Source organism: Penicillium robsamsonii (assembly GCF_028829455.1).
Source record: "Penicillium robsamsonii strain IBT 29466 chromosome Unknown utg000001l_segment0_segment0, whole genome shotgun sequence".
NCBI lineage: Eukaryota > Fungi > Ascomycota > Eurotiomycetes > Eurotiales > Aspergillaceae > Penicillium > Penicillium robsamsonii.
The window spans coordinates 4,728,915-4,751,315 of NW_026643219.1; the positions used below are offsets into that span (position 1 = coordinate 4,728,915).

General features: G+C 47.3%; 9 protein-coding genes across 9 annotated transcripts; 4 read left to right on the forward strand and 5 right to left on the reverse strand.

The window, feature by feature from the left end:
- Positions 1-529: 529 nt before the first annotated feature.
- On the forward strand, positions 530-3,159 carry N7447_001856 (uncharacterized protein; the record flags this gene model as incomplete). Its single annotated transcript, XM_057226132.1, has 2 exons — positions 530-536; positions 656-3,159. 2 exons carry the CDS (start codon positions 530-532, stop codon positions 3,157-3,159), a joined length of 2,511 nt encoding a protein of 836 aa, XP_057090148.1.
- A 1,669-nt stretch (positions 3,160-4,828) lies between these two features.
- On the reverse strand, positions 4,829-5,859 carry N7447_001857 (LUC7 domain-containing protein; the record flags this gene model as incomplete). The annotated part of the gene is made up of 3 exons (XM_057226133.1): positions 4,829-5,317; positions 5,393-5,724; positions 5,817-5,859. The coding sequence occupies 3 exons, from the start codon at positions 5,857-5,859 to the stop codon at positions 4,829-4,831; spliced, it is 864 nt and encodes a 287-aa protein (XP_057090149.1).
- A 338-nt stretch (positions 5,860-6,197) lies between these two features.
- On the forward strand, positions 6,198-8,102 carry gpi16 (GPI-anchored transamidase subunit GPI16; the record flags this gene model as incomplete). The annotated part of the gene is made up of 3 exons (XM_057226134.1): positions 6,198-6,568; positions 6,624-7,018; positions 7,072-8,102. 3 exons carry the CDS (start codon positions 6,198-6,200, stop codon positions 8,100-8,102), a joined length of 1,797 nt encoding a protein of 598 aa, XP_057090150.1.
- Positions 8,103-8,347: 245 nt separating this feature from the next.
- Positions 8,348-10,493, reverse strand: N7447_001859 (uncharacterized protein; the record flags this gene model as incomplete). The annotated part of the gene is made up of 2 exons (XM_057226135.1): positions 8,348-9,062; positions 9,112-10,493. 2 exons carry the CDS (start codon positions 10,491-10,493, stop codon positions 8,348-8,350), a joined length of 2,097 nt encoding a protein of 698 aa, XP_057090151.1.
- A 1,562-nt stretch (positions 10,494-12,055) lies between these two features.
- On the reverse strand, positions 12,056-13,394 carry N7447_001860 (alpha/beta hydrolase; the record flags this gene model as incomplete). Its single annotated transcript, XM_057226136.1, has 5 exons — positions 12,056-12,360; positions 12,427-12,721; positions 12,751-12,932; positions 13,007-13,132; positions 13,199-13,394. 5 exons carry the CDS (start codon positions 13,392-13,394, stop codon positions 12,056-12,058), a joined length of 1,104 nt encoding a protein of 367 aa, XP_057090152.1.
- Positions 13,395-13,797: 403 nt separating this feature from the next.
- Positions 13,798-15,831, forward strand: N7447_001861 (Major facilitator superfamily domain general substrate transporter; the record flags this gene model as incomplete). The annotated part of the gene is made up of 8 exons (XM_057226137.1): positions 13,798-13,941; positions 13,994-14,049; positions 14,111-14,238; positions 14,293-14,683; positions 14,733-14,982; positions 15,035-15,191; positions 15,249-15,495; positions 15,555-15,831. 8 exons carry the CDS (start codon positions 13,798-13,800, stop codon positions 15,829-15,831), a joined length of 1,650 nt encoding a protein of 549 aa, XP_057090153.1.
- A 786-nt stretch (positions 15,832-16,617) lies between these two features.
- Positions 16,618-17,928, forward strand: N7447_001862 (FAD-dependent oxidoreductase; the record flags this gene model as incomplete). The annotated part of the gene is made up of 4 exons (XM_057226138.1): positions 16,618-16,646; positions 16,713-16,832; positions 16,902-17,564; positions 17,622-17,928. 4 exons carry the CDS (start codon positions 16,618-16,620, stop codon positions 17,926-17,928), a joined length of 1,119 nt encoding a protein of 372 aa, XP_057090154.1.
- Positions 17,929-18,196: 268 nt separating this feature from the next.
- On the reverse strand, positions 18,197-18,649 carry N7447_001863 (uncharacterized protein; the record flags this gene model as incomplete). The annotated part of the gene is made up of 2 exons (XM_057226139.1): positions 18,197-18,430; positions 18,497-18,649. The coding sequence occupies 2 exons, from the start codon at positions 18,647-18,649 to the stop codon at positions 18,197-18,199; spliced, it is 387 nt and encodes a 128-aa protein (XP_057090155.1).
- An 807-nt stretch (positions 18,650-19,456) lies between these two features.
- Positions 19,457-20,882, reverse strand: N7447_001864 (putative MFS monocarboxylate transporter; the record flags this gene model as incomplete). The annotated part of the gene is made up of 3 exons (XM_057226140.1): positions 19,457-20,365; positions 20,415-20,652; positions 20,707-20,882. 3 exons carry the CDS (start codon positions 20,880-20,882, stop codon positions 19,457-19,459), a joined length of 1,323 nt encoding a protein of 440 aa, XP_057090156.1.
- Between the last annotated feature and the right edge of the window lie 1,519 nt (positions 20,883-22,401).

The following is a 22,401-nucleotide window of genomic DNA, read 5'->3' on the forward strand; positions in this document are numbered from 1 at the left end:
GCTAGTCGGTGAATGACAAAGCCGTGCACTGATTCATCTCTCCTCTCCTCACATCGCGCATCGCATCTCTTTCCTATCTTTTACCATCCATCTTTGGCGTTATTCCTTTCGTCACTTGATCTTCGACCAAATACTGTTTCTATCTCAACTGAAAACGTCTAGTGCCATTTTTGACTGCAAAGTGCGTGGTTTGGGCTCAACTCACTTCACGCGACCCCGCTTAGCGCCAAGTGTCGATTTGACGCGCAGCAAGGGATTGCACAGTCCACCATAACACCCGCTTGAGCGCGTTCATTGCCACCGCGTGCCAGTCCAAGAAATATTGCGCAGAGTCTGGATCAGTTCTTCTATTCGATCAGGCAAAACTGTGGGCTAGACAGTGAGGCTGTTTTGCCGTCTTCTTGTGTATTACATTAGCGTCTTGAGCTTGTAGAGACTTTTGTCAGCCTGGGTAATACCCGAATTTCGAGCAAGTGAAGAGACCTATTATCCTTTCACGCGCTGTAGTACGCGTCCAATCACCATTATCATGGCCGGTAAGCTATCGTACACCATCACTACACACATTGCTATCCGATCACTTGAGAGTGGCAGGGCAGCCCCAAGTCTGGGGCTGTGGACCATTTACCAGGAGACGTGCTAACAGAAAGATTAGACGAACCCCGACGCTCCGGCCGAGCCACCAAAGGCCAACACAAGAACCTCGAGCTACCAGATGATCCAGCGAAAAAAGGCAAAAGCAAAAGCCCGAAAGAAAAGAGCGCGAAATTGTCCGCCGAACCCACACCCGGTCCTAGTGAAGGCGAGGGAGGTGAAGAAGAGATAATCCGATGTATCTGCGGTGAATATGAAGAAGAAGAGGATGTGGAGCGCGATATGATCTGCTGTGATCAATGTTCAGCATGGCAACACAACGACTGCATGGGCCTCACATTCATGAAAGGTCAAGAACCAGATCAATACTTTTGCGAACAATGTCGACCAGAGAATCACACAAAGCTCTTGGCAAAGATCAATGCAGGAGAGAAGCCATGGGAAGAGCTTGCCGAGCAACGTCGCCAAGAGACCGAGGAGAAGAAATCCAAGCGGAAAAAGGGCAAGAAGGGAGGACGCAAAGGAAGACCAAGTGAGAGCCGGACAGCTGCTAGCACACCAGCTCGCACTGCGCCATCCATTACACCAGGTCCTGGCGGTTCTCCTACACCCGCCGTGTCCGTCTCGGTCGAACCGGAGAAAAATCGCCATGCTATTGATTCTCGGCGATCCAGCACCAATAAGCGCAAACTTGAAGAGACAGTGGAGGCGGAAAATGTAAACACTTCCATTCCACCCAATCATGACATTCAAAATGCTAACTCATTTCTCTATCAGGGACCACAGGTGAAGCAACAACGGGTATCCCCACAGTCTACTCCAGCAGCTGCCCCAGAGGCAATTGGTCCCCAAATCAAGACAGACCCTACTCCCGAGGCACCTGCCATTGGAGCCTTGGAGGAGCTGATTCCTGCTCGCAAGAGTGTGGCCACACACCTCATCAAGTTGTTTGTAGACCAGATTACTGCAGCCCAGAAAGCAGGGTCCTTCACCTTGCGTGCGAACCAGTCAGCGGAAGACGTGGCACAGCAACTCGCTCTATCCATTGAGGATGCTATGTATGAGAGTATTTGTGGACGGTCGGGGGAGCCTAATGAATCTTATAAGGCGCAATTACGGTCGATCATGTTCAATGTAAAGAAGAATACTTCTCTGCGAGATCGTCTGCTCATAGGTAGTCTCTCCCCTAAGTTGCTGGCTCAGATGACGACGGGGGAGATGGCCAGCAAAGAACTGCAACAGAAAGATGCGGAGATCAAGCGAGAAGCAGACAGACACCACACCATTGTCGAGGAGCAAGGTCCTCGGATTCGACGCACCCATAAAGGAGAAGAGTTGATCGAGGATGAACACCATGGCGCGAACGAGTCTGTTTTCTCCCGTGGACCCCGTCGCGCTGTGGGCGATGACGGCAGTCCAGCCCACAAAAGCCCGACCAGCCCGACGGGACATCAACAATCGAAGACAGGGACAGATGGATTTGCTCGGGGTCTATCGCCTGAGGGTGCTCACCATGACCACGTCTTCCCCGAAGTGGCTCCCGCCATCTATGAGCCACTGCCTAGTGGTAGGGTCCAAGCGGACGCTGAGATCGATCAGCTTTTGCGCGATGATGAGCCCTATTCACCTCCTTATTCACCCAAAGACTTCGATGATGACGGCACCATCTGGCGCGGCAAGGTAACCATGCCTCCAATTGGAGAGTTCTCCTCGTCCGCGAAGCATGTGGGAGGCGCGGACTTGAGTGGCCGAATCCCATGGAGCCAACTGGCGCCCTCCACGCTAGTTGTTGATGGCCGTATCGACATCAGACGGGCAACTGATTATCTGTGCGGCCTTCAGTTCAGCAAGTCCACCGATGTGTCTGTGATAGCAATAAGCAGTCCTGATCAGCCTGAGGATCGAGCGGGCTTCGACAAAATGTTTGACTACTTCTATAGTCGTGGGCGCTATGGCGTCATTGGAAAGCACCCGCTCTCCGCCGTCAAAGACACCTACATTGTCCCCATGGAGATTGGCACTACGACGATGCCCGAGTTTATTGAACTGCTGGAAAACATCTCACTGGAGGGACCCATTACTCAACGCATGCTTCTTACCATTTTCGTCGTCAAGACTGGCGAATCCAACCCTTCATCTGTCCAGCCGCCATCCCACCAGGCTAGCCAGGAGCCACCTGTCTCTGCGAGCCCAACAGTTGCAGCGACTCCCCAACAGCCTCAGTTCAGCGCTGGAGTTGCGCCCACTCCTCCCTCCCACTTCGGAGGATTCAACCCGAATCCCGCACCATACGGCCAACCGGCCCCTGCACAGCATGGCCAGGTCACCCCTCAACAGCCTGCTCTGACTGGCCTCCCCGCCGCGGTGCAAGTTCTCGGCCCACAAGTTGATGCTCCCGCCATCCAACAACTTCTGAAGACTGCGCCTAACGTGGACGTAGCGCAACTGAGTGTCGTTCGCGACATTCTGGCCCGCCAACCCGCTGCCGCTGCTCATTACGACACTTTAATGCAGGCTCTATTCGAGACCCAAGCAAACGGCCACGTGCCCCAGCAGGGTGTGTAATAGAGTCATGCCCACGATAGCCATTTTTTCCCCTGTACAGTTTATCCCATTTGTATTTCCTTTTACAAGGCTGCGCAATGCTAGTCTGGTGTTCGGGACTGAAGTCTCCGGGGATGGGAAAAAGGTTTGTTTTAGGAAAGTGGAATACCCACCAAATGCTTTTCAATTTTATGTCAGGTTCTCTACTCAATGAAACCACTTCTACTAGTGTTCTTGTGCCATTCTCTCATATAGCTAAGACAAGGCTACATTTGTATGCGTAATATTCCGTAGCACCGTGTCCAAAACGTACCTAGTCATCCCATTCAAGCAAATGGACATTCCTGATCTCTTTTCACACATTGTCTAGCTTTAGACCTCATGCCGTGGGTTTTTGCAACTTCAACCCGACACCTCTAGCAAAGAGATGTTCCTGATCCGGCGATATTGTACATAATCCTTCTTCGGGTCTGGCCACTCTCGAAGCCTTGACCTAAGCTTGGGGCTGAGTTCAAGCCCTCAAGCTTTCGTTCGAGGTTCTCGTGGTTTGAACAACATCCACAACTCGTTCCAAACCATCCTCCCATTCGAGCACAGTCTTCAACAAGCACAAGATACACATACCATTTTAGCTGTGAACGCCAAAAGTCGATGCGTCTTGTGAACGGGCTATATAGGAATGAAACCCTAACCGCCCACCAAAATCGTTCCTTCAACCAGTATTGCCCCGAAGACGTTTGAATCTTGTCCCGTGAATTCTGGATCCCGGCCGCTTTATCGTGGGTAGGATTTTCCTCAAGCTTTTGTAATTTCTCAACATTGTCACTCGTTGAGTATTCTCCCGTGGCCGAGTTTTAGTTATAGTAAGTACCCTTATGAAGTCAAGCTTCCAGTCCTTAATGTCTTGCTTGAGCCATAGGTTCCATCGATGACTTTGGAGAGCACATATATCTCCCGACGTCTCTTAGTCGATTTCCTACAGTGGATCATTGTAAAAGGAATGACTGTCCCTCATCTTAAGAGTGTTTTTGAACAAAGGGCTGATGTGTGGTATTCCAGGATCCCGCAAGTACGAATGAATTTGAATCTTCGTTGGATGAAACATGACCCCAATCACTCCTGTCGCCTCGTTGAATCACAGGAACCTCACCGCAGACTGATTGGGATGTTATAGGTCATCCACGGATGGATCAATTTGAATCTTTTTGTTCTAGACAAAACGCCATAATCAATACTTTCATATTTTCATATCAATATAAGCTAATCCATTTCCTACCCTAGCTACTCCGATGTTCATTGTGTTAACCCCAATGCTAGCTGAGAAGGAGCCATATATCACCATTCTAGGTAGTTAGTTTACCCTCAACTTGCGTCGTGGTGTAGTCACTGGATTCCATTTCATCGCTAGTTTTGTATTCGTTTTCAATTATGACACAAGTAGAAAATCATCGAGATATTCCACCGCATTAGAGGAAATATTATACTATACACGCGTCTTGTACTCAGGGGGGTTGTGAGCTATATCGACAAGAAGGACAAGCACGAAAAATGAAATGGATATTGAGCACTTATCCTATGACCTCCCTAACCGTCGTCTGAGCATCATACACGAGATAATAAGTAAAAACGCCTGCGCTATGCAACGGGCCCAAAGCCCAAGTCTTCAAGAATGAAGCGAAGAGAACGAAAATCACCATCTGCCACCTCCACGGCGGCGATATCCACCGCCGCCGCCACCGCCACCACCACCACCACCATACCGACCCCGACCAGCACCAGGACGACCACCAGAAGTGTAAGGGTTATCATCCTCTTCATGGTGACGAACTGGAGGAGCCCGGCCCTTCAGCTCCATGCTCAGCTTCTTGCAGTTCTTGCGCATGTCTGAGTATCCCATGTGCATCTTTCCGAAGAAGTGATCCGCCAACCGGCGGTCGTTGTCAAGACGAGACAAGTAAGCACCGCAAACGTCACAGACTTGCAGCTTCTGGTGGCCGGATGGACCAGAGGTATCTTGAAGGTTCTTGAGATCGCGCTCGAGACTTTCCTTCTGGTGCTTGGAGGTGCGGACTTTGTGCATTTCACTGAGGGCTAGTGCGACAGAGCCTGTCTCGCCGAGAATCGAGACTTCTTGGAGACCGGAGTTGATTGTGTTGGAAAGATCAGCGATTTGTTTGAGCTATATAAGAAGTTAGCAATGCCCTTCGGGGTTCCTCTCATTGGGGATCGAATATAAAAGTAAAGCTAGACATACCAGGTCATTTGTCTGGCGAATCTCATCCGGCGTCTTTTCCAATCGGCGCTGCGCAGTGTCGATTCGGCGATCACAGTCGTCAATGTACTTCTGCATGTCGCGCATGTAATCGAATTCGAACCCCCATTTCGCTTTCTCAGAGGCAGGTGCAGTCTCATATTCCGTCTTTAAGCCTTCGCTATGAACCTTCGGGCAAGGTCCGAGGTCTTGCTTGGTGTTGGTGAACAGGTCGTGCGGGCAAGTGCCAACAAGGTAGGATCGGCAAACTTTGTTGTCTGTGATCGCGAGCTGGGAATTCCGACCCTGTGCGCCAGTTCCAATGAGCTGATCAGCTATAGACAGAAGTAATGTTAGCTCTAGTTGGAGACTTGTCGGGGTGGGCTGGAGCTTGGAGATTTTGAGAAGTGCAAAAAGCGCAACATACCTCCCATGAGCTGCTCAAGCAGCTTTCTCTGTTCTGCTGCCATGTTGATAGTGATACACTAGACTGTAAAGGAAAGGAAAGACGAAATTGTGTCAACGGACTGATTCACGGCAAACGACGAAGTCTTTCGCTTTTGATGCTTTTGGCGCCAAGGAAGGCGGTGAGGCTCCGCAGTCAACAGACCAGATGGACATCTCGGGGTTTTGGAGTTTGGCTTTGATCTTTCTTTCGATGCAGAGCTTTTCTGTTGACTTGGTGATCACTTAGGTCTGATTCTCTGGGGTTACAGCCAACATATGCCCATCACTTCGCTGATACCCCCTGCCAATTGACCCGTGATACCCGCATGGACGAAGACCGAGCTCCGGCAAGCATGAAGTCATGAGGGTCCTTTCATCATTCACATTTCCTTTCGTCGCACTTATTCTCTCATTATGGAGCTCCTCTACCTTTGCGTCGTCGGACTACCACGAGCACCTCCTCCTACAACCACTTCCGCAGTCCTCCTTACTAGCTTCTTTTAACTTCCGAAGCAATACATCACAACAATCATTCGACCAACAGCATTTTAGATATTTGCCTCGCGCTCTTGGTCAAATCCTTCAACACGCTCATACAAAAGAATTACACCTCCGCTTCACCACAGGAAGATGGGACGCTGAAAGCTGGGGCCCACGGCCATGGAACGGCAGTAAGGAAGGAGGCACTGGCGTCGAGCTTTGGGCATGGATTGATGCGCCGAGCGACGAAGAGTATGTTCCTCATTCGAAACATGTCATGAGAGACACATAATTCTGACTTACTTAGGGCTTTTGCCAAATGGATCACCTTGACCCAGTCCCTCTCTGGTTTGTTCTGCGCCTCGCTGAACTTCGTGGACTCGACCCGGACCACTAGACCTGTGGTTTCTTTTGAACCAGCTGGGGGTCACTCAGCGGCCGATCAACTGCACCTTTTGCATGGAACGCTTCCTGGTGAGGTAGTTTGCACAGAGAATTTGACCCCTTTCTTGAAGTTGTTGCCTTGCAAAGGAAAAGCTGGAATCTCCTCACTCTTTGACGGACACAAATTGTTCGATGCCGCATGGCAGAGTATGTCAGTGGATATCCAGCCAGTCTGTTCTGCAAACGGAGAATGTGTGGTTCAGATCGAGCAAACTGTGGACATGGTCTTGGATATTGACCGATCTAAGCGCTCTCGTTGTGCGTATTTTTCACCGGTACACTCTGGCTCACGAATGCTAACTTGAATCTAGCCAATCCGATTCCGCGGCCTGTGCCTAATGAGCAGTTGGTTTGTGACACCTCCAAGCCTTACGCTTCAGATGATACTTGTTACCCGCTAGAAAAGACAAACGACAAGTCGTGGAGTCTTACCGAGGTTTTTGGGCGAAGCATAAATGGTGTTTGCCCACTTACAGATTTCGATGGATCTAGCGACCAAAGTGTTTGCCTTCGGGTGCCCCACGAGCGGGGTGTCTTCATATCCGATGGGGCCGATGAAATCAAGAAAGAGGATGGCTTTACGCGCTGCTTCAAATTGGCGCCCTCGGTTTCCTTTGATCTTTCCATTCCGCAGCAGCCAGTGAACACCGAATTTCCGTTGGACGAGCCTGTTTTGCATGCGGAGCGAACAATCGTTGGACACGGCCAGGAGCGCGGTGGAATGCGCATTATCTTTGCCAATCCGTCGAACACCAGCGCAGTTGATTTCATCTATTTCGAGTCTCTTCCGTGGTTCTTACGACCATATATACATACTTTGCGCGCAACAATCACAGGACACGACGGAGTCCTCCGCGAGGTCCCAGCCTCTGAAATCGTCAAAGAGACGTACTACCGACCCGCCATTGATCGCGAGCGTGGAACACAATTAGAACTGGCGCTGTCTGTACCCGCCGCATCAACCGTCACGTTGACTTACGACTTCGAGAAAGCCATTCTTCGGTACACCGAGTACCCACCGGATGCCAATCGAGGCTTCAACGTTGCGCCTGCAGTAATTCGGATCGTGGATCCGGTACACAATGCGCCGATCTACATCCGTTCTACGAGTCTGCTGCTTCAACTGCCAACCCCTGATTTCAGCATGCCCTACAATGTGATCATTCTCACTAGTACTGTGATTGCACTTGCTTTCGGAACTATCTTTAACATCTTGGTTCGACGAGTTGTCTCTCTGGATGAGGCTGCCACTCTTGGAGCCCAGACTTTGAAAGGCCGGATACTGGGGAAATTGGTGGCTATTCGTGATCGACTCCGTGGAAAGGGTACCAAAGTGGACTAGTTCACATCTGAATATATTAATTACAGTTACAATATTTCGCAGTTCGTGGGCCCATAAGAGACTTGTAAAAACCCTAACTTCAGTTCTCTATTGCCCTTTGCACATAAGCATGAGGGCCTATGCCATCCAGACCAAAGACCAGTGTCACAACCTTCTGTACAATCGATGCACCTTGGTCATCCATACAAAACATCGTCTAATCTCAATATTTGGGATATAATAGTGCATATCAATGCAATGCATGATCACTTGGCTGAACTAGCTATACCAAGAGGTCGACCGACGCTTGAACCAGACGCAAACGCTTGTCGAACATGTGCTTCCAAATGCAACACATTATTAATTCCCTTCCAAAATATGGAGTCAATCCGCAGAAGGCCAAGATGTAGACAAGGCAGAACATCAGCCTTCAGCCGCATATCCCGGCGCACTTTGTGCAGACAAGTAACCCATTTATCTGCCTCGCTCTTATCAACGGAGCTGACAGCCATATGCAGGATTTGGAAACATATGGACGAAAATGCAGTCGCGCTCCAGGCCGGCCATAGAGCCTCAAGGTCCTCTGGCCGCAGCTCGTGAATAAACTCCGCTGCTCCTGAAATGCAAGTTTCTGCTCGGATCCGGGCTTGCTCGCGCGCTAATGTATAGTCGGCCTCATTCGAGTTCTCGACAGTTGGCTGCAGGAATGGTCTCAGAATTGCCCTGCAAATACTCAGATGAATATAATGGTAGTTCATTTCGAGTGTTCTTTCTAGTCCAATTGGCCTGCTTTGATTCGATGATGTGAAGTCGGTCGATGATGCAGACACTGGTCTGTGCCATGAGAAGAGTTCTTCAAGTAGTGGACTAGTCAATGCGGTGGTCTTCTCGTAATCGGTACAAATCGCATTAATGGCACGAGGTGAGCTAATATTGGTAAGTTGGAAATAACAGCGAGGCAATGAGATGCGAATTGACTTACTATAATTGTGTTAGAACACGATCAAGCAGAGAGTCTAGTTTCGCTCGCTTCATGATCTTCGTCCAGGCTACAGGGTCAAGTCCACTGACAGGACGATCGTCTTGGCTAGGCCTTGTCACGAGCCAGTTATCATAATGCAGTAGCGGCGGCCGACCAAGGCTCAATGCAAGCCACTTGTCTGTCGAATAAATGAAATAAGACAGACAACGTCGCTGGGCAATTTGTAATGGAGGTATTCGCCATGACTTTGGATCCAAATGTAGCCCAAGGGTGTGAGCGCAAGCAATAAGAGTGGAGAGTTGGGACCATTTGAATCCACTATCCAATACAATTGGATTTGGATAAGCTCGAATCGCCAAAAGAAGCATTGTCTGCACAACACAAAGTTTCGGTGCATGTAACTCATGTGGAAGCGCTTTGTTGATAATCGCGTATAGTGCCACGGCTGATGGCTTATCATATGCGAGATCAATGCATAGTCTTTCGTCAAATTTAGTGAAGGGCTCGACTATTAGGTATACGCTCGCAAGTAGGTATGGTGGGCTGGTGCTGGTATTCAATTGACCTGGTGGGCCAAGTATTGGATAATCTGGTGCAACGATCCTCTCATATAGGTTGATTAGTCTGAGACCGATATCTCCCGGGACCAACGATTCGAGTTCCTGTCTCAATTCAAAGGCAGGCACGTTATCGCATCCATTTTCTTCCCTGCTGGCAGCAAATATTGACGGCTTCGACAGTAAAAACTGTGTTGGGTCGATCCCTGAGGATACGGACTGGATATTGAGATTTTTGAAATGGAAAGCCCCAGATGTGTCATATTGATAACGACTCATCAGCAAAGGGTCCATATCACCACTACTGCCGAGCAATTGTGGTGTCATTACACCTTGAGTATCAAGGCAAATCGACGAGTCAGTATCCTGCACAGGCAACGACAGACAGGCGGCCTGCGACAAACCTCCATCCTCCGAACGACCAATCCCTGGCAGCCCAGGGGATGGATAAACGAAGCTCCCTGGACTAAATCCAGTTGGCCATGTGCCATCTCCAAAGCCACCCGATAATGACACTCCGGCTCCATCAAAGAAATCATGGAACCTCTCAGGTGCAGTGGCGACTGAATGATCTACCCCATCGTCATCAATCGACATCAAGATATCGTAGTGGACCGAGTCACCAACTGGTGAAACCTCATGCAACTCCGAGCGTGAGTTTATCTCAGTGCGTTGAGAAACCTGTGAGCTGACTGCCTCTGGAAATGTCTGGCGTAGCCTCGACGTTGGCTGTAGGAATGTGCATTCTTTCCCATGGAGTGTGCAAAGATAACAGGGAGGTGCTCGATCAATGCGGCAAGCTGCCTTTCTGGTTCGACAGGAATCGCAAGCGCGATCTCGCTTACTCATGTACCTACGAGCTCGGCCTGACATCCTTGCATTGAGAAAATTGTCATGAACATGTATTGGCGAGACCCAAGAGGATACAGTCCATTCCCGATGCCGGCCCCACATCCCACGTGATGATATCCGCCTGGGCGCCGCTCTTCAAGGCTTATCTAATACGGTTCGTCCCCCGAGGCCTTGGACACCTAAAACTGGGCTTTACCTTACTCTGACTTCCTTTACCCCAGGGAGCGATAAATGTACCCGAAAAGAGTCTGCATAACACTTACACTGCACTGCATCTTTCCAAGGCTTCGCACACTTTCTGTGTGCTCCTTAATTACATGTACTTCATCTAACTAGTTATTTAGAGGATTCGATTCTTAGTTTCCCTCCGCTTTCCTCGGCTTTTTGAGGTCAAAATGCTGGCTGATTGATCAAGTTTCTATGTTAAAATGGATATAATCCCTTTCCATTGGTGACTCATCTTCTTAAGATCTTCTTAAGGCCAACCAGGATCATTTGATAGTTCCTTCGTCATGGCTTGTCAGTATCGAGGATTATTTCTCCCCTTCTGCTTTGCTATCACTTTCCTTTCGTTATTTGTGCAAAGTTTCCTCTGACTCTGTTCTCCCTTGCATTCCCTTCCTACAATATAACAAGTCTTGATGAGGTTTTGCTTCATTTTCTGACATTGAGGCAACACACATCTTCGGGATATGTTAACCTAACCAATATTATCGCCCTTTATCTACTAATTTCACCATGAATGATACCTATACCGTCCCCACAAAATGCAACGGCATCCCTGCTCTCTGAAGTTGAGAAAGTGCTTGTGTTACATCCGCACTGCCAAAAGTCGAGTAAAATAGGTACGTAATGATACCGACCAGACGGTGTCTCCTCCACTAGTAGTTTGAGAAACTTGGTTGAGAAAATCTCGGAGTCCCACGACCAATATTATGATCACCCTGTCCCTTAGTACGAATGTAGCATGGTGCATAATGCATTGACAGATGAACTCTTGAACGGCCATGTTGATAACAGACTCCGTTGATTCCGTGCTTGGAAGTCCCTGCAGTTTTTTGGTGGGGATTATGACCAACTGGTCAGTTTGACTACGTGACAGAATCTAGCATTGTCCTTGAGTTGAGGGCTAAACGACAGGCTGATAACATCAAGCTTTATTGTTCATTCGAAGCACAGATTATGTACAGAACAACCTTAATTTTAACCAAATCAATTCCCAGCTGATGCCCAGGCCGCGCTTGTGACTAAAGCGAAGTATAATTTTAGGGTTATTACCCCGATAACCTTGTCCCCGCATCTCCCGGGCCGACCTCGGGAAATGATTAAAGATTGGTCATAGCATTCCTTGTGATTTTATTGAATTCGAGACAAGCTGTATAGAGCCTAGGAAGTAATGATGGCCAAAATTATGACATTTTAGGAAACGTGGATATAGGTAAAAGTAGCGCAAAAAAGAAAAGGCTAGATCTACTTGTTGAACATATATATTCAACCATCATAATCCATACAGAGAGAAATCCGAGCTTCAGCGAAAGAACCTTTTGTTTCTTCTATTTTATTCGTTCATATTGTATTGCACATTACTCTTCACTCTTGCCAAAGTGCACCTGCCGAAGGAGTCGACTGGTATCTTCGATATACACAAAGCTCTGTGAGAGTCCCCGTTCAGGGTGATTGAAGTGCCCAAATGCGTGTGGCACGCCTGGGTATCTCTTCATTGTGACATCGTTTCCAGCTTCTTGCATAAGCTTACCATAGTATTCTCCTTCATCTCGCTCAAGATCAAACTCTGCTGTGATGATGTGTGCTTTTACAAGGTTTTTGAATGAAGGAGCAAGTACAGGTGTGCAGATCCACTCTTTTGTCAAAATTCTCTCTTGGGTAGCTAGAAAAACATTAGTACATTCATAAAGAGGATTTCAAGAGGAGAGGGGAGAAAGAAAAGATTTACCGTCATCATCGCCGAGCCAATACTTTAGGAACCATTGCTCTCTGCCTAGTGGTCCCCAAGGGGCATCGTGGTATAGCAAGACACTTTTGTAGGGACAAGTGGTTTCGTTAAGCTCCCGGGTCTTTAAACAGTAGCGCATGTCTGTCGCTGGAACGATGATCAACTGAAGCTTTAAATCGATGCCCTCGTCGCGGGCGAAATGTGCCATCACTGCGGTAATTTGACCTCCAGCCGAGAGACCTCCGATAGAAACACTCGATGGATCAACATTGATACTAGAGGCATTGGCGATTGTCTGTTCAAACATTCTTTGTTAATGAAAACCTCAAATGAGATTGGGTCTGTACTTGCCCATTTCACAGCATCCCATGAATCGTAGATGCTGGTAGGATAGGGAAACTCCGGAGCCAGTCGGTAGTCAACATCGATAACTTTAATTTGGGCTTTGTTGCACATGTGCCGGCACCAAGCAGCTTCAGAGTTGAGATTGCCAAGGACCCAACCACCTACAAGCGATGAATTAAGGTCAGAAATTTGACGCTGAAGAGTTTTAGTGCATGCGGCTCCATAATATACGTACCTCCATGGAAGTTCAAATGAACAGGGAATGGTCCTGGTCCTTCTGGCGTATAGACCCTGATCATGATCTTTCCAGCTGGTTGAGTGACCGGAATCTCCATGTCCTCAACATGGAAAACGGACGGGCCTTGATCGTAGTCAGCACTTGTTTGAGACCTTAATTCAATGAATTAAGCCCATGAATCTGACTCACCAGGGCATGTTGGGTAGGTGAAGCTGTATGTAGCAGGACTTTTGCGATATTCTTCCAGAGACAGCTCGTCGGCTCTCACCATTGAGCTGCCATGCTTTTCCCATAGCTCTACCCATTCGGGATCCAATCCCTTCAAGAGCTTGTCTGGGATAGACAAGCGCCCCTTCTTCTCTTCTGGTGTTTGTGTACTGGCCATTGTTCTGTGTCAAAGGAGCGATTAGGCTTGTGATAGAGAAGAACTGTAAAAGCAAAAAGATGCTAAATGGTCAATCTTAAGTGAACATTTAAAAATCAAATCAAAGTAAAAAACGACAATGTTAACAAATTTAGTCATTTACCCTTCGATACGCTTCGGACATAATGCAGGACTCCGGTTGGCGGCATCGGCTACACTATCGGCGCCAATCCCAGCGATAGGCATCGAAGTGGGGGACTTCCTATCTGCGGGTCTCAGGTGGGCCCTGCACCCCGGATTCGTTCCCGATGTCGAACCATCCACTGACTGAGTTGGTTAAATTAAACGCCGTTCCTCTGATCTGACATGTAGAGAAGAATTATTTTTCTCATACATCACTTTACACACTACTATATCCGCCGAGATGGATTCTGTCTCAGTCGATAACCGGAGAAACTCAGAACAGGAACTGGACAAAGTTGACCAGTCTCCTAATGGCCTCCATGCTGGTCTCCGGCGTATTCCTGACAAATTCCCACGTGTCGCACTATTAATTCTGGTCGTCGAGGTATGTTGCCCCACCTTCCACGTGGTGAAGCCTGCTGACATAGAGATATCAGCTTGGCGAACGGTTCACTTATTTTGGCCTTAGCGGTCCTATGCAAAATTATATCAAGTACGTTGGGTCTTTCAGACATTGATGAATATTTCAAGAACACTTACTAATCATTTTCTAGTAACCCTTATGACCCTAGCTCCGGTCTCCCTGGCGCGTTAGGTAGAGGACAAGCAACCGCGTCGGCTCTTGGAAACTTCTTTAAATTTTGGGCCTATGCCTCAACAATTATCGGCGCGATTGTTGCAGGTAAGATACATATTTCCTTCCTATCTTTCAGCAGCGTTGCTAATAGTCCGCCAGACCAATATGTCGGAAAATTCAAAGCCATCACAATCTCCCTGGGGATTTATATCGTCGGATTGACCGTCCTTGTTGCCACTGCGACACCAGCTGGTCTTAAGAGTGATGCTGGATTTGGAGGGCTGGTTGCTGCAATGGTCATCATTGGCCTAGGAACAGGTGGAATTAAGGCCAACGTGACTCCCATGTGCGCTGAGCAATACCAAAACGCAGAACCGGTTCTGAAGACGCTCAAATCAGGCGAGCGTGTGATTGTTGACCCTGAATTGACAGTACAGCGACTTTTCATGTGGTTCTACTGGGTTGTCAATGTTGGCGCACTCTCCCCCTTGATTACAGTCAATATTGAGGCACATCACTCTTTCTGGCTTGCATATTTGATCCCATTGATGTAAGTTGGAATGAGACACTTATATGTTACCTCTGCTAATATCTTCCAGCGCAATCGTTCTCTCCGGAATCGTCTTCCTATCCGGCCAGAAGCTATATGTTAAGACTCCTCCCCAGGGATCTGCTATTGTTGATGCATGCAAGGTCATGAACATTGCTCGACAGGAGAAGAATTTCGAAGACGCGAAGCCATCTGCCCTACAGGCCTCTGGCCGTTTAAGCAAATACCCATTTGCGTCTTCACCGCGCTACACGGATCAGTACGTCTCGGACGTCCGCCGAGGCTTCAAAAGCTGTAGAGTAAGTCGAAGCTCAACACTTGTGCACTGAGCTATACTTACATTTATTACAGATGTTTATTTTTTTCCCATTCTATTTTGTTTGCTGGGTCCAGATTTGGAACAATCTTATCTCGCAAGCTGGACAAATGGCGTTACACGGAACTCCGAATGATCTCCTGCAAAACCTTGACCCCATTGCGTTGTGTATCTTTATCCCACTTCTTGATTGTGAGTATTGACGCGATGATACCAAAAAGTAAACATCTGCTAACAATCTACCGATAGTGGGCCTTTATCCATTCCTTCGCAAGGTTAACATCAACTTCAGCCCCGTCCGTCGAATCTTCGCCGGTTTCCTTCTTGTCTCGATCTCTATGGTCTACGCCAGCGTGCTACAGCATTACATCTATATCTCCCCAGAAAAGAGCATCCACGTATGGATTCAAGCCCCTGCATATATCTTCGTCGCATTCTCCGAGGCCTTTGTTATCGTTACTGGCCTGGAACTTGCTTTCACACATGCTCCGAAAAAGTGAGTCAACTGCACCCCCATGATGCCGTCCAACTGAAACTAATCAAAACTTACTTTAGCCTTCGATCATTTATCTCCGCACTCTTTTGGCTTATGATCGGCATTGCGGCGGCTATTTGCATTGGTCTCAGCCCAGTGTCGGAAGATCCAAAGCTTGTTTGGATGTATGGATCTCTCGCAATTGTGGGATTCGTGGCGGGGTGTCTCTTTTTCCTTTGCTTCAGAAAGAGTGACTTGGATGAGCCGATTATCCCGGGACTCGATGGAGTCCCGGTTGAGGGAAACGGCCAACATGTTACACAAGTTGCTGACTATGGCAAACATAGTGAAGCGTAGACGTCGTTTGTTTAATTGAATAGCCTATATAATCAATATAATTTTACGTGTCAATCTTACACCCATTTTTCCTCTATAATACGTACATCCAAGTAGATGTTTTCCTCAAATCGATAGCTCTAGCTCTCAGCTTCCAGAGATCTCTATACATCGTCGTATCCACCATGTACTTTTACATCTCCTTTTTGGAGACCCCTTTCGACTTGATAGCCGCAAAAGATCCCAGCGGACTACAATGCTTATACTCCATACATATAATAGCTTGAAATTTTGAATAATAGCAATATATTTTCACTTTTTTCACTTTCAATTTCATAATATTCAACATCTCCAAAAATTGTCCCAAATAGGACACCGCAAGTGTAGCAAGTCCGAAATTTGTACTCCGTAAGATAGGTAGTGTTAGATTGGTATCCACATTCCCCAGTACCATTGTGCTGTTAACCAGCCCGGCCTTTATCAACCGAGATATAGTTACAACGTTTCCAATTCAGGTAACTACTATCATGGGCACCAATCAGAAGCTACACCGCGGGACCCACAGTCAAATGCCGCCAATCGGAGCGGCCCCCAATTTGCGCCTCCGAGATAGGCGTTCGTTTACTCGTTGATTCCGATCTAAATTGAAAGCTAGATGCGAGATAAGAATATCAAATTAAATGAGTCAAAGTGGAGGTCTCCGTAGAAGCTGCAAATTTCTTGCTGTTTTCTGTTTAAATTAAAGACGCCCCCTAGACGAATTGAGTCCTAGTCATTTTAGAGTTTTCGAACACTGATCCAGTCACAATGAAGAACGAATCTGTGGTAATTATTGGGTGCGTGCTCCAAAAAAAAAAAAATCTTACTCCAGCTCACAGATTGGAACTAACAATATTTTGAAGTGCTGGCATCATTGGATTGAATGTTGCCCTGGTCCTTGCGGAGCAAGGCTATGCCAGTCAAACAACCATCATAGCTGAGCACCTCCCGGGTGATACATCCATAAACTATACTTCACCATGGTAGGTCTGCTCGCACTTGATGATATTTGTAGATATGATATTTGTTTCTATGATACTAACGCGATGTAGGGCCGGCGCCAACTTCTCTGCTCTTTCTGCAAGCGATAAGAATGCCTTGCGATGGGATCAACTCGGGTACAAGCACCTCCTCAAACTTGCGGCGCAAGATGGCATGAAGGCCTTTGTTCGGGAAACACCCTCTACCGAGTACTGGGATGAGATGCCGTCGCGAACGAAGCTAGATTCCATGGCTAGCTATCTGAAGGATGTGAGTCGATTACCAAGAAGCAGTGCTCCAATTCAAGTTGCTAATATGGGAAAACCACAGTACAAAGAGATTCCTCAGCAGGATCTACCGGAAGGTGTTGCATGTGGTGTCAAATTCACCACAGTAACCCTCAATGCTCCGATGCATATTCGCTATCTTCTTCAAAGGCTCAGACAGCAGTACGGAGTGCGGGTTATCCGAAAAAAGGTCTCGGGTGTCACCTCGGGTTTCCTCAGTAAGGACACGAAGGTGGTTTTTAACTGCACCGGTAACGCTGCTCGTACCCTAAAGGGAGTCGAGGATCCCAAGTGCTACCCCACCAGAGGCCAAATCCTGCTTGCCAAGGCAACACATGTCAACCAAAATGTGATGCGCCACGGGAAGGATTATGAGACATACATTATCCCACGACCACACTCAAAGGGTAATGTCATTCTCGGTGGATATATGCAGAAGGGAGTCGGGTGAGTCATATTGATCCAAGCATTCTCTGTTAGTGCTTCACGGACTAAATGTTATAGCTTGCCTGATACACTTGGAGACGAAACCGAGTCTATCTTATCCCGGACCAAGGCATTGCTACCTGAGCTTGAGTCACCTGAAACAGACATTCTCGCAGCATTTGCAGGCTTGCGCCCATCGCGAGAGGGAGGTGCCCGAGTTGCCAGTGAAGTCGTGCAGGTCGATGATTCGGAGAGAAAGGGCCTCGTCGTTCACAACTACGGTGCTGGAGGAACTGGTTTCCAGGCTGGGTATGGAATGGCCGTTGATGCAGTTGGATGCGCGTTGAATGAACTTGAAAAGCTTCAAGCCAAACCATCTCTCTAGAGCTGGTCTCCCGGGCAGATAAAAGTGGTTGCTATGAAATCATAAGAATGTGTTTATGTACTATCTTAAAGTTTTAAACTTTTTAACATTTTTTGAAACGCGTTCGACAGGTCGACGTTCAAGTTACAACTAACATAGTAACTCAAAGCTCACAGTATAGCAAATTCATAGCTTTATAATATCCCATATCCCATTTCATCCTCTACAACAGAGTGGATTTGGTCAGAACCAATCATCCTATAGTTCTTTTAGAAGACAAAGAGCGACCTCACCTGCCGAAAAAGCTCTTAAATGTACTCCATCCAGGATAAGTATCTGGATCACCAGCCTTATGGTTCATAAAAGAATGATCCTCGCTGGCGCAAGTCGGCTCTCCTTCGGCATTCATAGGTTTAACATCGCTATCAATCAAGCTCTCACGCTGAAGGAACTTATTTTGCCCGCGCGTCTTCTGTTCATGCAATGCGTGGAAGTCGCCCATTGTTGATCTGGGATTGGTAGCCTGCGTTAGGATTAGAACTCGTTAGCATATGGTATGAAGCTGTCCTCGCAATATTTCATCGCGTACATCTGCATGACCCGATCCCTCATTTTCGCCACCTAGCCAGAGCCTGTCGCCCCATCCTGATCCGCCGCCGACATTGTTAGCGGGCGTGGGTTCGGCACTGCTACCTCCTGCGACGGCGGTTGTTTGGCGGTTGAAGCTGGTATCGCTGCCCATTTTGACGTTGAGGTTAGTTTGACCTACAGGTGGGATCATTAGCGAAATCATTCATATCGGTAGCTAGAACGCTCTGAGATGATAGTTTTATGAGAGGACGGGGTGGTAGAATGCGGCGTATCAAGAAGCTTGTACACTCACAATATATGTGTGATGAAAATTCCGTTCGAAGGTAGATATGGTTCTTGTTTTGAATACAAATAGTGGGTATTTGAATTAAGTTGAATTACTCGTTCACTTATATATTTATATATGTTCTTTAGCCTTGACCTAATCCTTGCCACAACCCCGGATGAAGTCATAATGAGTATACATTGCCTTTGTGATTGGCCCATCATGTGCCCAGTGCTTGGCGACTCGGCCAAGCACTAGCTCGATCACTACACTTCTGAAAGGAGTTTTGGAAGCATTGATAGTTATCATCGTGACACACGATACAGGGGAAAATATATAGAGATAGGGACCCTCAAAAGAACACTTCGCTTTGTCCAATATTAGTTTTTATTGGACATGGAATGCCAAGGGAAGAACATGCTTGATTGAGGCTGTCGGGAGGAACCATGTTGCCCATGTTGAAATTGGATTTTGGCGTGTATGTTGATTTTGAGGACATGACGGGTCGAACGGGCAAAGGAAAGGCGGAATAGGCGTATCAAAGCTCTTCCTTGGCAGTCTTCTCGGATATTATCCTTGTACAGAATATACTGAAAATCGGGTAAATTATGGTTGGATCTATTACATTTACACTTGAAGGATATTTAGTTAACTTGTGCTGATGCAGAAAGCCTTCAATTTCCAGTGGATTGCTCATTTTTTGCGAGGATGCTCCAGATCATACCGAATCACCCTGAAAGTTGGCCAAACCTGCAACAAGACGGCACCAACCATCATACAGCCCGCAAAGACCTGAGCACGCAAGAACTCTGCGGTATCAAGATTTACCAAAGCACCCGCAATTGGGGTTCCAGCAAGCGCCCCGAAAGACGATATCCCCCACATCATACCCAAACGAGTCCCTAAAAAGCTCGAATCCGGACAGAAAATCGGATGTGCCACAATGGAAGTTGGTGCTGTAACCAAAACACCACTAAGAGCTCCCCAGTAGCATGCCCAGACCATAAACCCAGCCGTACCGGTAGCCGCAATCCACGTGAACATCGCAATTGCCGACGCTACCACAGAGAATATTAGAATCCCAATGGGCTTGATATATGCAACAAGCAGATATGGAACAACACGACCAATGACTGACGTCCCGTTGACGATGGCAACCATATAAAAGCTAATATCGGTGCTGGTATGCACGACCGTGCGGGCATAGGAGGCGATGTAGAAAATAGGCACGTAGTACGCGAGCATGACACAGGTGAGCGAGAGCGAGAACATCATGAACGAGGGCTCGCGGAAGGCGCTCCAATCAATAAGACTTCTTGCATGTGTTCTTTGGCCTGGTTGCCGACATAGGATCACACATGATATAATAGCAAGGAAGAGACTGATGAAGCCTATGCTGCGGACAGCCCATGGAAACCCGATCTTGGGCTGTAGTTGGCGGAACATGACCGGGAAAATGACGGCCCCCACGCTAGACCCGATTGAAGCGCAGCCGATGGCTATTGGGCGTTTGGTGGTGAAACTCGTGGAGATCACGACGAGGGCTGGGATGTAGGAAACGCCGCCTCCCATTCCAACGCAGAACCCTTGTGCGAGTAATATCTGTTCTTGTCAGGAATAAAAATATTCGGATGTTTGATTGTAAGCTTACCTGGTAATATGAAGTGGCGAGACTGGTCATCATCATCCCGAATACAGTCAAGAAACTTCCGGCTAGAATTAGAGGGCGCAAGTATCCGACATCAACTAAGGGTCCCGTGGCAAGACCAACTAATGGGATTAGCGTGCCTTGGATACTGCCCACCCATGAGATTGCGGATGGGGTCTCATTTGATAGAAGGACTGTCTGGTAATACTCTTGAAATGCGCCATATGTTGTTAAAAGGCCCCTGAAGCAAATATTAGCTCGATATAAGGAGAATACGGTAACAATGTAAGCCCACCAAGAGTTCACAAAAACACAGAAACCCGCGAGGACATTCAGCCAAGCATCAAAGCCTCCATTGACTCTCTTTTCCGGGAGTGCATGTTCGTTTTCGTGTTCGTTTTCATGTTCGGGCGCCAAATTGCCCACAGATGAATTTGGTTGGGTGCCATCTGTCTTCTCCTTTGAACTCATTTCGATATATGTCTGCCATTATGTATCAAAGAAGAACAGGAGAACCCTTTAACACTCCACTTGGACACTGTGGGGAAATTGGGGGTTTTCATTAGTCACGAACTTGTTCGGTTCAACCGGCACTAAGTACCCGAGCTCTACCGGTCTATTAGCTGTTTCTATGCAGCTAACTATGCACTCTAAATTGCATGGGGATCCCCGGATTTCCGACGGAATCTCGATGAATGGTCTTCACTATATCTACTTACCAACTATGATTATCATTTCTGTTTCCGGAATAGATTCATCACATTCCATTATATCTCTCGTTTGGGTGTCTATTTCTCTGCTATTTTCTTATTTCTTTGCTTCTTTGTCTCTACGAAGCTATACTGAATGGTTCCATGGTAGTAAGTTTTCTCAGTCATTGTACGTATTTCATTGCTTTCCTCTCCCTACAGGCTTATAGGTAAATCACATTTCATCAAAGTATTTATCCAGTATGACCGTTTTGATCTCGGAGAATTCCTTGGCTGCATGCACCTGCCAGTTGACGCGAGAATGGACCAATCACATGCACCTTGGGGAAAGCCTTACACGTTGACCTTTCATACGAGCAATTGAAATCTGATATGGTTCAATCGAGATTTGATTCGGTTTAATTGGGACGTTTTGTCGTCTTTAACTTTGAAAATTGCATCATTGAATTTACATGTGAATCGTCATTTCGAGGTAGCTTTGCCTTCTTGGGCTGAGCAATATGTTGAGATGCAGGATCCCGTTATGTATACGCGATACATTACAGCGCCTATATTCAATATCACATTGTTAACTGGCCCTATATGCATCTTCCCCGAATCATTGCTGACCGCCATGATTCCTAGCTCCGAGAGTTAGTGTTTGGTCCGGACGACCTTCCCAAAATTCTTGTGGCATATAAGCTCGAGTAAACATCAAAAGGTAGAGGTAGAATCCCATGGAATTGAATAACAACCATGGAAATGTTATTCGAAAATGATATTTGTTTCATGATCAACAAAAATCTCTATAGCTTAAGTCAATCCAATCACCTTGATTACTTCCCAAAAGGTCTTGGTCACCCCGGCTGGGATAAAAGTCACGAACAGGCGAGCACCGTGTTTGTGGATGAAGGTGTTTCACAAGTCAACCAATATCTATCTTTCTGCCACCCATCAGACCCGACATGGCAACCGAATGCCAGTCTATGGAATACTTGCTGTGGGTATGTAGATGCGGGTATGCCAGTACGCCTGTGCATCCCGCACTGTTGATAACTTTGATGATCACGGGGTTGCCTACCGTTGAAGGCTTGCAAATTAAGGATGATCTCCTTGCTATCCAACAATACTCGATCACACCAAGGCCAATCACTGAATATATAGCTAAATCATATGGTGGCATGTATCGATACTTAACAATGCATATACTTGCGTGCAGTTGATAAACCCTGTATCAGATCTGAAGAAGAAAACCAATCTTTAAATGTGACATGATTTTCACGTTCCTGTCCTCGACATAG